This window comes from Chelon labrosus, assembly GCF_963514085.1.
Source record: "Chelon labrosus genome assembly, chromosome: 11".
NCBI lineage: Eukaryota > Metazoa > Chordata > Actinopteri > Mugiliformes > Mugilidae > Chelon > Chelon labrosus.
Genome location: NC_140344.1, coordinates 13,202,587 through 13,214,642, shown reverse-complemented (window position 1 = coordinate 13,214,642; position 12,056 = coordinate 13,202,587). Strand labels below are relative to the sequence as shown.

Sequence of the window (12,056 nt, the reverse complement as noted above, 5' to 3'; positions counted from 1 at the left end):
CAAGTCTGAACTGTATTGGTCAAAAAAATACACAAAAAAAATAAATCCCCTAAACAACAAACCAATCAAAACGATCACTGATCACCTTGTCGAGATAACTAACCACAAAATGCACGGTGTTCAAAACACACACTCTGAAATCTCACTAAACGGCACACGTTAGTTGCCTCTAAGTTGCATTGTTGAATCCGTTTCACGTTAACTGCTGCTGTCGACCCTTTTTCTTTTAATTCCGTGTCGGACAAAAACCAGCATGCTGTGCCCTCCGTTTGTGCTCAGCTCTGTTGGCAGGTCCAGATCTGCTATATCTGACTGCACGCAAGTTGTTGGCAGTGTGTCTGCAGTTGTTTGGTAAAAAGTTGGTCCCTTCTCACTAACTTTTACACACAAACAATGAATCTGTACTTTGTGTTTTTAATGAGCTAATTTCTTGCCTTTAGAAGCTGCTCCATACTGGCTCTTTATTGCGTCTATGTGCTTTTTAGTACTGAATGATGCTTGTGTTCAATGGCTGGTGACTGCTAATCTAACATATAATGTACAGTACATTGGTTCATTATGTTAGTTAAGCTATACTCCTGAATGGTAAGAAGAATTTGCATAACATAGGCACTTGTCCAGTATGATAAGGATAATGGTTTGGCATTAGTAAGAATTAGATACTAATTAACATGTGTGCAGAAAAAGAGGAATATTCTATAGGATTGTCAATCTATAGAATAATAGAATAAATATGGAAGTCTGAGCTGCAATATAAGTTAATGCAATTCATATATAAGGTCTTTGTGAATTAAAGTACAACTGCAAATGAACATATAACAACAATACATTAATGTTGAGTACCTATTACTCCTTTCTGAATAACCCTGTGTAAGCTTTGATTTACCAATTGAATCATTTACCTTCTCTAACAGCACAGCTTGCCATTTTAATGCCGCATCGATATAAGGTAAGAGTGGTGTGTTTTTTATTTCTCTTTTTTTTTTTTAAGAAAGCGTGACCCCTTTTTTTCCACTCGTTTTGTGGATGTTATCTCTCTGATGCCTGAAAACATATCAAAGGAATGTCAAAACTTCACTGGTGCAAAACAGTGCAAAGTCTACAAAGATGTGACCATGACAGTGCAAAGTTAACGATCGGTTTAGTCCCACTGACATGATGAGTGACGGGTTTTAGCCAAAGGGGGAGGAGGAGGAGGGGTGGGGGTGGGGGTGCGATTGAAATCGGAGCAACATTTTTTTTTCTTTCAACAGAAGAAGCACACAGATATTTGATGGTCACTCGAAAACATTGGTACACACAACTTCAGCACACATAAAAAGCGTATTTACAGCACTGGCACACACCAAAAATAGGCACACAAATTACAACACAGTAACCAGTCACAGATACTGAGCTACATAAGGCTTGACAACAAAACTTCCTCAGTGCTACATCTATGCTGAGTTTGTGATGTACAGGTTGCCACTGTCACACCCATTGAAAAATACTAAGTAATACACACAACAAAGCTACAGCACTATCAGGTGGGTGATGGGCCATTATGGGTCATACACATAGTGGTTGGTACACCATGGTTCATAACACAAACTGACTCTGTTGGTTGTCTGCTCCGGTGCTGTCGTTGGGTCTCTATAAACATATAAAAAAACAATAACAAAAATAAATTATTACACACACTATGTATAATGGTGGAAATGATGGCGATGATGGATACCTCTACGGCGCGGGGGAGAGGTGAAATGACACTAGCTTGGAGAGTAAAGAAAATGTGCTCCGTTAGTTCGTCATGGTAAACGATGGGTTTACCATGTATTTCCCATGCTTAGCCAAGGCATCAGACACCAATGTATACTGTCTGTGTGCAGAGGTTGGACCCCGAGTCGGTTAATAAACATGCCCCGATCATGCTGTGTTTTACGGGTTGATGTACAGTAGCTCAGTCATTGTCATGCGTTTGTATACTTTGCGTCATGCTCTCACGCTCGTTACTTTTGCGCCGTCTTTGGCCCGGACGCAGGTAGACAGAAGGTCAAACAGCGGTTGAAAACACTAGCAGTAAGCTAGCAGGAAAGGAAACATGTATGTATGCATGTGTCGTTGAATAAAAACGGAGTCTAAACACTCGTTGAGTACAAAATTTATTTCATGCAACGACTTATATTTACATATTTTATTTGAATACTTTTCTGTTGCATAAATGGAAAATACATGCATTTACCTTTCCCCAAGGAGACCCAAATCCCATACTACGTCGTATTTTTTTCCCCCCACTTGAATTGCATGAGCATATAATTCACCTGCATCTCTTCACATCAAATCTTTACAAGATCTTTTTTTTTACCAAATATATAACGTCCAATAATTACCACAAGAGACATGACTCGAAATGAATAAAAAACAAAACTTAGCTGAGTTGCTATAATTACTATACGATATCTTCTTCTAGAAATGAACATTTCTGATTGGTCAACATAAAATTTGTTAAAGTGCCCTGAAAGACTTGTGCATAATTATTGGGACAGTATCAATACATGTAACAGTAAATGTATTGATGTTTTAAATCAATAGACATACATACTGCAGGAGTCACTGTGACATCTCTGGTTGATCATAACTCAATATATTTTGGCTCTCTAGAGTTGCCTGGTCCCCTTTTACAATATTTTGTGCTTTAATATACAAAAAGATGGGGACTGCTAAGTCAGTATTTTAGTTTTTTTTCTTTCTTGGTGCTATGTATCCCTCTAAAAGTTAAGTCTGCGTCCAGTGGTGTAACAACAGTAACCAGGATGGCATTTTAACCGTGATTAAGGGTACGAGGGTGGTGCAGAACACCGTATAAAATAAAGCTTTTGTTACATACTGTTACTGTTATGAGCATGGTATAAAGTGTAATGATGCTACACTGGGAGCACTTACGTAATATCGTGCCAATTTATAACTCACTTTTGCTTTGCCTCACCAGGTATGAAGGCACCGTTGTTTTATAATTCATGAGTCCTGCCTTAATTTAGCAGCACAGCAGTAATAGAAGTTGCTGCAGACCACTGATGCTGTTTAAAAACTCACCGCTAACCAGTAAATATATTTATATAAAAAGTATTTATGCTCATAACAGCATTAGTTGGCTTTATGACAGATCGTTCAAGTCAAATCCCACTATTTTAGTTGGAGGCCCCAGTCAAATGAATACAAGAAAATAAATATATGAATTTGGGGAAAGGCAAAGAATGGCGGCTACATAAAAATCTCTGCTATGACTGAGTCTCTTGTAAAGCTCTCTCAAAATGCATAAAATGACAAAGCTTTAGAAGCTTTTGAAAGAAAAATGTTTTTGTCTTTTTGTTTTTTTTCTTACAGGTACTGTGATACAGTTAGCTTCTTGTTGAACATAATTTTTCATGCAGTTCATGCAAATTAACAGACAGTTTTAGTTCTGTTAACATTAGATGTATTCATCACTGGTATCATAGGAATTGTCATCATCTCCATATTGCATTGGACATCATGAACATCATGTTCAAATATATATATTTTTTTAATGGCCACTCAGGTAACATTGAGTCTTGTCTGGATTGCACTCTCAGAATGATAACGTCTCTACTTTGCAACGTACAAAGCACTTAAGAGGAGTTCCCTTAACAGCTTTTGGATATGTTTAAAAGCCATGTGTTGTTAATGTCCAGCATACTGTTAGCAGGGGTTACATCTTATGAAAATTTCTTTCACAAAATTGTAAAAAGCAAATGAGAGTAGAGTCACTGGCAGGAAAAGTATGAGAGATCAAAAGCAACAGAGCAACAGGCAATGGTTTAAACACAAGGAAAAGAGTGGGGTTAGCCTGTGGTAGAAGTAGAACAGTGCTTTGTCTGCAACTGTGGTGACCCATGCAGAGTGGCATGTGCCAATGTTTTCTAGTCTAGGATATGATGACACACCCAAGGAGAACACTTGGGAAGCTTAAGAGTAAGCACAGTTAAGATACAGTTTTCCAGAAAAGTAAAGAAATAAAAATGGAAAAAAAGCAGGAGCGAAGGCAAGTGTAAAAACAAAATTTGACAGGAAAGATAAGAAGGAGGAGTGTGGACTGGCCTTCCAATGGCATTGTGTCTGCTACTCAACCATGCTACATAATGGATGGGATGGGAGAATGTGAGTGCTGCATTAGACAGGGTGGGCTGCAGGGCAGGGCGGACACTGAGGACACTCCAGAGGCATCCCCGCTCATGCCAGACATGCTGTTAAGGCTCCAAGGCTTTTCATAACCTTCAGTTGAAAAACAGAGAACGTTCTGAGTACACTGCAGCACTGAATCCACGACAGAATGTTTTGGTGTTCCTCACTGGTAAATACTACACCTGTTGCTTTCTTGTTTTTGTCTCCAAAGAAACAGGTCAACACAGACTTGAGACAGATTATTATTCTCCATGCATTGAGTGCATCAGGAGTACACCAGCATGCACCGGGTGGTACTGGAATGGTTTGGAGTATAACACTGCAAAAGACTCGGAAGGGTAGGCACCTCAGGCAGGGAATGTATTCTCAGCTACAGGTAGAATTTCACACTGTATGCCATTTACTGCACACAGCTGGAGAGTGACTCAGAGGAATGTTTTGAACTTTAATATCAGATTAAAAAAGCCACCCACCCACCCACCCCTTATTAAAATGTAGAAATCAGTAAATTTGATTTTAATCTCAACAACAACGACATTAAACTTCCTCCGTTTGTGTTGTGCTCCTTCACCATACTGATAGCACCCATCAGCAAGACATTTCATGCACTGTTATGGTCAAGAGCAATGTACTCGTAAGTCAGGATCCCGCATGATATTTATCATTAAAACACAAGTACATACATGGTACACGGGTAGCACATAAATACTTTCTTAGGCAGGTAAGACAACACACTCTAGATCATAGAAATCTTGAAAATAGCTTTCTGACTGGTAAATAAATAGGGGTATTACATTATGCATGGTATCAAAAAATATATTATGTAGGTGTGGACAATTATTCTTGACTTTTGTGGTGATTGTGCTTGGCCTTAACATGTATTTTTGTGAGTCGGAATTGTGTATATATACACATATATATTTATATATATATATATATATACACAATTCCCGGCAGGATGACTGAGGAGAAGCAGCTGCTGCGTAAGTGTTAAGGTTGTGTTTAGAGGTTTGCAGTTGTGTACGTGTGTTTGAGTGCGTGCCTGTGAGAAACAGAGGCAGGAAGGGAGCGTGTCTACGGTCTACAGGGTGTCAGTGTCTCAGGGGGCCTGTGATTGGCTGTTACTGTACGTACCCCTCCTCACTCTGCCCCCTGTGTGGTTGGGGCGTTCAGCAGTGGTGACCAGGAAGCAGGGCCGCTCTCTGTCGCCGGGGCTGAAGATTTCCTCCGGCGATATGGCCTGGTCTATATGAGGGCAATCTTCGTTGGCCAGAGCTGCGTTAGCTGCCTCGCCGTTCAGCTTGGAATCTATAAAGAAAACAATAAAGAAAACAAAACAGACAAAAAAAACCTGGTTTCATATACCAGCTTTTTTTTTTCCATTTACTGCATGTTTTCATATGACCTACTATAAACCTTAATACACACAGGGATTGCCTTAACGCCGCCTGTATGACTGCTGTCTCATGTTTACCTTGCACTCCTTTGTGAAACGTCTGTTAGAAGCTCTGTTGATTTATGAGTTTTTGAACACAAACTGTACCAAAGGTCAGTATATGTTTGCACTAACGCCACCAGGGGGGCGTCAAGTGAGTGCCTCCAACATCTGCTTACGTTGTTCTCAACGTTACAAATACGTACTCTCACTTAGCCTAAAGAGAGAGGAGGAGTGAATCACTGCATTAACAAGTGCAAAATCAATAGTAAGGTTACTCATGGCCGGCCTCACTCTCTCTTTTCTTTTGTCCAGTCAGATATGCTTTTTATTACTTGTTTTATTGATTATATTCAGTGGCAAACTCATTTGTATAGTCTCGTGCCTGAATCATCAGCTGATTGAAATGTGGGAACAGACAAACAGTGAAACAGCAGAACAGTGATATGACTGCTTCAGGACAACAGAGAAGTAATGAGGCAGCAGTCTATCAGGGCATTAGTCATATCTGTTTCTTACCTTGAAACTTTATCTCGAAAACGTCGTCATGGGCAATAGGGCTCTGAGGCTGGGAGCTGATGCTTGACTTACAGAAGTTAGGAGAACCTGGTTGGGGCGCTCGTGGGATATGCCTGTTTTTTTTCTTTGGTAGTTTCTGTTTTGCCATGGCCAGCGAGTAATACATTCCAAAGTTGTTGACAATCACAGGGACAGGCATGGCGATGGTCAGCACACCTGCCAGGGCGCACAGGGCTCCAACCAGCATACCAGAGGTTGTCTGAGGGTACATGTCTCCGTAGCCAAGGGTCGTCATGGTCACCACAGCCCACCAGAATCCAATTGGGATGTTCTTGAAGTGTGTGTGCTCACTGGCTCGTGGGTCGTTGGGGCTAGCTCCGATTCGTTCAGCATAGTAGATCATAGTGGCAAAGATCAGGACACCGAGGGCGAGGAAGATGATGAGGAGCAGGAACTCGTTGGTGCTGGCCCTCAACGTGTGGCCCAGCACCCTCAGCCCCACAAAGTGACGGGTCAGCTTGAAGATGCGCAGGATCCGCACAAAGCGGACCACCCTCAGGAAACCCAGCACGTCCTTAGCTGCCTTGGAGGAGAGTCCGCTGAGGCCCACCTCTAGGTAGAAGGGCAGGATGGCCACAAAGTCGATGATGTTCAAGGCGTTCCGTATGAAGTCACATTTATTTGGGCAGAAAGTTATTCGCATTAGAAATTCAAACGTGAACCACACCACACAAACGCCTTCGATGTAGGTGAGGTAGGCCGCAGTCTCCACCTCCTGGTAGGTGTTCTCCGTTGTGACATTGTTCACCACCTCCACTTCAGTGCGGTTGATGATGGGGTTGAAGGCCTCGTGGGTCTCCAGACAGAAGGTGGTGATGGACACCAGAATAAAGAACAGCGAGGCCAGAGCCACCCACTAAGCAGGAAGTACACAGAGTGCAGAAAAGGAAACAGAGGAGAAGGAGGAGGGGGGAGAGGAAGAGGACAGAGAGGAGAATGAGCACAGTAATACATGCAATGTAATCAAGCTTGACGGCCCCACAGCCATTCTTAGCAAGACACAAGGCAATTCAATCTATCATCTCAGACAATGGCATCTAGTTCGATTGTGACAGTGGCATTGACACACCAGCCTCATTCCTCTCCTCTGTCTTTGCTCAGAAGCGTCATTGTAAAAGGGACAATCAATGTGAGCTTTCTGTTCTTCCCTCTGCTGTATCCCAAGGTCATGGCATTTTCAAGGGTATGCCACATGCAGAATTGTAAAGAGCCAGCCACAACAAAAGATGTGACATTAGCGTCAATCCCCATAACTAAATTTAGCTGGGGCTCTTCCCTTCAGCACCATCGCTACAGTAGGTCTTCCCTACACAAGGTCATCCTGTCCGGATGATCAACTCTTGGGAATCACAGAGAGCTGAGAGGCTCGGTGGACAGTTTTTTTTGTTTTGTTTTGTTTTTTTTATGAGAAACCCATATTTCCCTTAATGGCAAATGAGTACTTTAGCCCTCAGTGTGTATTGATTAGATGATCACGTTTCATCACATTTAGGTTCTTATCATTCTGATGCATACTACAGCACATGGATGTCACAGATACGGTATTCTCCCCTGGGTACTGATTGCAACCCAATCTTCACGTTACCCTCCGCTGATTGCATTGCACATGTTTACAGGAAGTGCTGCTGCTCACGCTTCCTATTGTAGATTCAGAAGAGAGTAAACAGCTATATCTTCAATGAGAGAGAAGCAGACAGGAAGAGAGGACAGCTACTTAATCATCCTATGAATTGCAAAAGTTAGATCAATAGCAGTTTGTTCATACACAGATATGGCTTTAAGTGAGGCTCTGTGCTACCTCACAACCTAATGCACGGCATTGTTAAGTAGCATCGAGGAGTAATGAGTGACACCAGGGAAGTTGCAGGTTGGAAATGGGCAAGTCTGGGCACGAGGTCCTCCCTGTATTCCACTGAGCAAAGGATATACTGCGTCCTCGTCAGTCAAGTCCATTCAGAGCCTTTCAGTGAGGCAGGCACGCAACGCAGCACGAGATGAAAAACAGGCCCTCTTCATAACATCTCATCACTGGCAATTCATTGTGTTGGGCTGAGGAAATCACTGCTGCTTATGAATGTCTGCTTCCCGTCCATGTTAGCATGGTGGTCCAGGGGGGAACTGTGTGTTGACTCACAGACATCTGTCAGATGGGCTACCCTCTTTGTTCAGAGCGATGGTATCACAGGTCGGCGAGTTAGAAAGTTTGAGAGTCACTGCCATGAGTGTGACTGCGTATTTATTTATTTTTTATATATAGTATTAAATATCCATCATTCAATTCATTGAGGCGAACAAAGGGAGCACTTGACATTTGAGGACGACTGAATGCAAAATTAATCTCGCAAGCTGCTAATGCTCAGCTTCTGTTGATATGATGTAAGTGAGATTTCGTTGCACTTTTTGAGCCATTAATAAGCGGTGTGTTTTTGTCGGATTGCATAATATTGTTGTTTTGTCCACCCCCTCCACAGTACTGTACAAAACAACAAGTACTCCTTAGACTGTAATACAATCCAGCTCAAGCACACAGCACAGATTGTAGTAATCATCACCTGCTGCTCCCCTCAGTTCTCTGTGATTTGTAAACTGAATTTCGTCGCGTTTCGGACGTCACTGTTGTTGTGACATTTTTCCCCATCGTCTAGATAGAAAATAATCTTTAATTACAGCCTTCGAGAGAGCGAGGGAGATGAGAATCACCGTGTCTACCGCGCAGACTTCTTGCGTCTCTGCCTTGTGTCGGCCGCTAACGCCACATCCCACCCTTCAAACTGTTAAACAAACGCTGTATCTTATCAGACCGCCTCTTAAATTATGTGTCTTTGTGACAGTTAGGAACAGCGCGGCCTGGGGGGGGGGGGGGGGGGGGGGGCAATGATTGTTTGCTCCTTATTGGCTAATTCTTACAGTTGCTGGCAAACTCCAGGCCTACAGTGATGTGCAGTGACAAGGGTTTTTCCACTGATGTATCCTCTGTGAATAGAGTCTGTAATTAACTCTGAATCTCACTTCTAATTAATCTTCTTGCCAGTCTTGCTGGAGCTCTGTCAATCCTCTCTGCGCTTTTGTCAGACTCGCTGTTGAATGTGGGACACATCTGATCCGGGGGATTTTTCCTGCTTGGAGATGGTGAGATTTACAAGCGTGTGTTCGAGCTGCGTGATGCGGGATTACGCTTCTTACCCCAATGCTTGCTTTAAGAGTGAGAACACGTCAGCCCCGTTTGCTTGTGCTGGACGGAGCCTGAAAACTAATTACACCAATCAGGCTGCTACAGCTGTTAAAGCAGCGTGCGGCACAGCGGTCTTTGTAGGGGCAAGTGGTCAGAAAAGCAAAAAAAAATAAATCAAAAGGTGTAAAGTCGTTTCATTGTGACCAGCGAGAGGCATTATGCCCAGATGGAAACGTGCCCGTAACAAAGCCCAAAAATGTCACCTCTAACAGCAACCCAATTTTTGCCTGGAGGTCTGCCACAACAATTCTGGTGGTGCCAAAGATCTGGTTTCCCAATGCAGCCCTGACCTATTTAACTAGGGAGTCTGCCTACCCAGGGATCCTTGTCCTGGAAATATCAGACCTGTGAGAGTCAGAACGAATGTCTTTATCTTCTGCTGCAAGATACAGGAAGGTGGACGTAATGATTTGCATGTTAATGGTTTTTACACATGGTTGGTTCATTTTTTTCCCCCCTCCTCCTTCCTTGTGCGTTTACATCGACCTGCTGAGGAGACCCCTGGGAGTGCAATTTCAAGGTCATCAAAAGCCTCTCTACTCCCACACCCATTAGTCTTTGTTTCACCATGAAGGAGCAGGGGTAGTCAGACCAGTCAGACCTTTTAGAATATTTTGTCTGAACATGCACCTGTGGCCATTTATTAAGAGGTTTCCAAATCTTAATTGAAACAGGAAGAACAATGCCACGGCTTAGAACAATCAAGAATCTTAAAAAGCCACTCACCCTTGCATATTTAGAGGAGTAAGGGTCCTCAAACAGAGCCCAGACATGTTTCTGCCAGCGGCTCCACAGGCTTCCACTCCTGGCATCAGGGGAGTCTCCCTGTGCCAGCCTCCTTGTCATTTCATCCACATCATCCTCAGTATGATCCTGCTCTGGCTCCGCATCATCGCTCCCCAGGTCTAACAGGCCTCCCCCGCCGAAACTATCAAGGGCCTCCTCTGCCTCCCGGTGTTGGCGATAGGTCATCCAGCAGCATGGCTCCACGTCTGTCTCATCAATCCCCCAGAAGGCCAGTTCCTCCTCATAGAGGGGCCCGCAGACATCAGCCGGGCAGTGCAGTTTACCTGTCCTGTAGTAATTAAGGATATGTGCAAACACGCCAGGGTGGCGGTCGAAGAAAAACTCCTCGATCTTGGCATCATAGTCAAAGTGGTTGGGTGCATCAGGCTCGGCCAGCCAGGACAAGCGTGTGCCAGGTAGGGTGCGCAGGGTGCTGCGGTATGTCTGATGTCTGATCCCTCCCACGTTTATCACAATGCGATCCTTGTCGTCGCTCAGGCCCATTGCGTCCCTTAGGCATTTCTCCAATAAGTTCCCTTCATCGCTTAGGTAAGTCTAGGCGCGCCGTGCAACCATGCACAGAAGTGATCACTGACGGAAACAATTACATAAGGGAGGCAGCGCACAAAGTAACCTGTCGTATCTCACCAACTGTGGCAGAAATCTGATCAGCTTGACACGCACCACGCTACATCCCCTCTAAACCCTGTATTTTCTACAAGTAGCTGCCATGTAACTGAGTGATCATTAACGCTTGCTGCTGCCGGACTCGCCGCTGGAAGGTAGCTATAGAATCGAAATCCAAAATGATCGCAGCCAATGGCATCACATTGAGGATGAGACGTCACATCGTCGGTAAATCCAAGATGTCGAGATAAAAGGGACAAACGCTGGTGATTTCCCCCCTGCTTGCGGAATAAATCCAGCTCATTAGCCTCGCCGGGTTGCGGCAATTGCTCGGATCAGTCTCTTGAGCGTGTTTCTGACTTTCGCAGCAAGGTGACTGCGGTGGTGCTGAGCGGACAGCGCCTGTCCGGCAGCTCCTGGTGGAGACTCGGCGCGGCTCTCCGGTCCCTCTGTTCCTGCCCACGGACTCACCTCCTTCACACTCAGCTATGCCAGCTCCCTCCCCGCGATTAACGACACTAAGCAGCAGGTCTTTGTCTCAGCGGAGAGATGCGGCTCTGCTCGCAGACTTTTCCCCTGTCTTTCACGCTTTGCTGGAAAGCGACACAACAACCCCTCTAATGCGTTTGAAGAAGGGAGGAGGATCCTGGTCTCTGTGCTGTGATTAAACAAAGAAAATCAGAAATGAGTGGGCTACAAATCTCCTCAAAAACGCCCAAATACTGCCTGTTATTCACACCAGACTCCCAGCTCCTCTCTCACATCAGATGGAGCATGCCCAGTGGAGGAAACTGCATTCATTAAAACACGCTGTCAAGCCCTCCCAATTACTAAGCCGTTAGAAATTGTCATCACTGCCCAATACTTCTTCTCCCCGTCACTTAACGTCGTCGCTCGGAGGGTTATGGGCGGCGAGCTGCCTTAACAGACAGGAGAGAAGTCACGCACAGCTGGCTGGAGAAGGTGTGACTCTGGAGAACATGAACGCTCGGATCCGCCCATGACATCAAAAACACAACGACCACACACCTTCCCATCGCCTCATGATTCACGCATGTGAAAACCAGACTGTTATCTGATTGTTGACAGTGTGAAAGGTTTGAATCTCCTCTCAGATCGGAGATGTTTCCAAAAAAATGCAGCGAAATAGAGAATTTGACATTTAACATTTAACACGACACGACTCTTTGTCACTTGACGTGCGTAATAATGAGCCAA

General features: G+C 44.1%; 1 protein-coding gene across 2 annotated transcripts; it reads right to left on the bottom strand.

Moving 5' to 3' along the window:
* Window positions 1-1,319: 1,319 nt before the first annotated feature.
* kcnc1b (potassium voltage-gated channel, Shaw-related subfamily, member 1b) lies at window positions 1,320-11,279 on the bottom strand (the record flags this gene model as incomplete). 2 transcript variants are annotated; one of them, XM_084554813.1, is made up of 4 exons in its annotated part: window positions 10,152-11,279; window positions 6,134-7,049; window positions 5,314-5,487; window positions 1,320-1,632 (listed from the first exon to the last, which is right to left on the bottom strand). In XM_084554813.1, exons 1-4 carry the CDS (start codon window positions 10,713-10,715, stop codon window positions 1,523-1,525), a joined length of 1,764 nt encoding a protein of 587 aa, XP_084410939.1. In that variant the 5' UTR covers window positions 10,716-11,279. The 2 variants fall into 2 exon arrangements, with proteins under 2 accessions (XP_084410939.1, XP_084410938.1); XM_084554812.1 differs by lacking the exon at window positions 1,320-1,632 and adding an exon at window positions 4,130-4,269.
* Window positions 11,280-12,056: the final 777 nt, after the last annotated feature.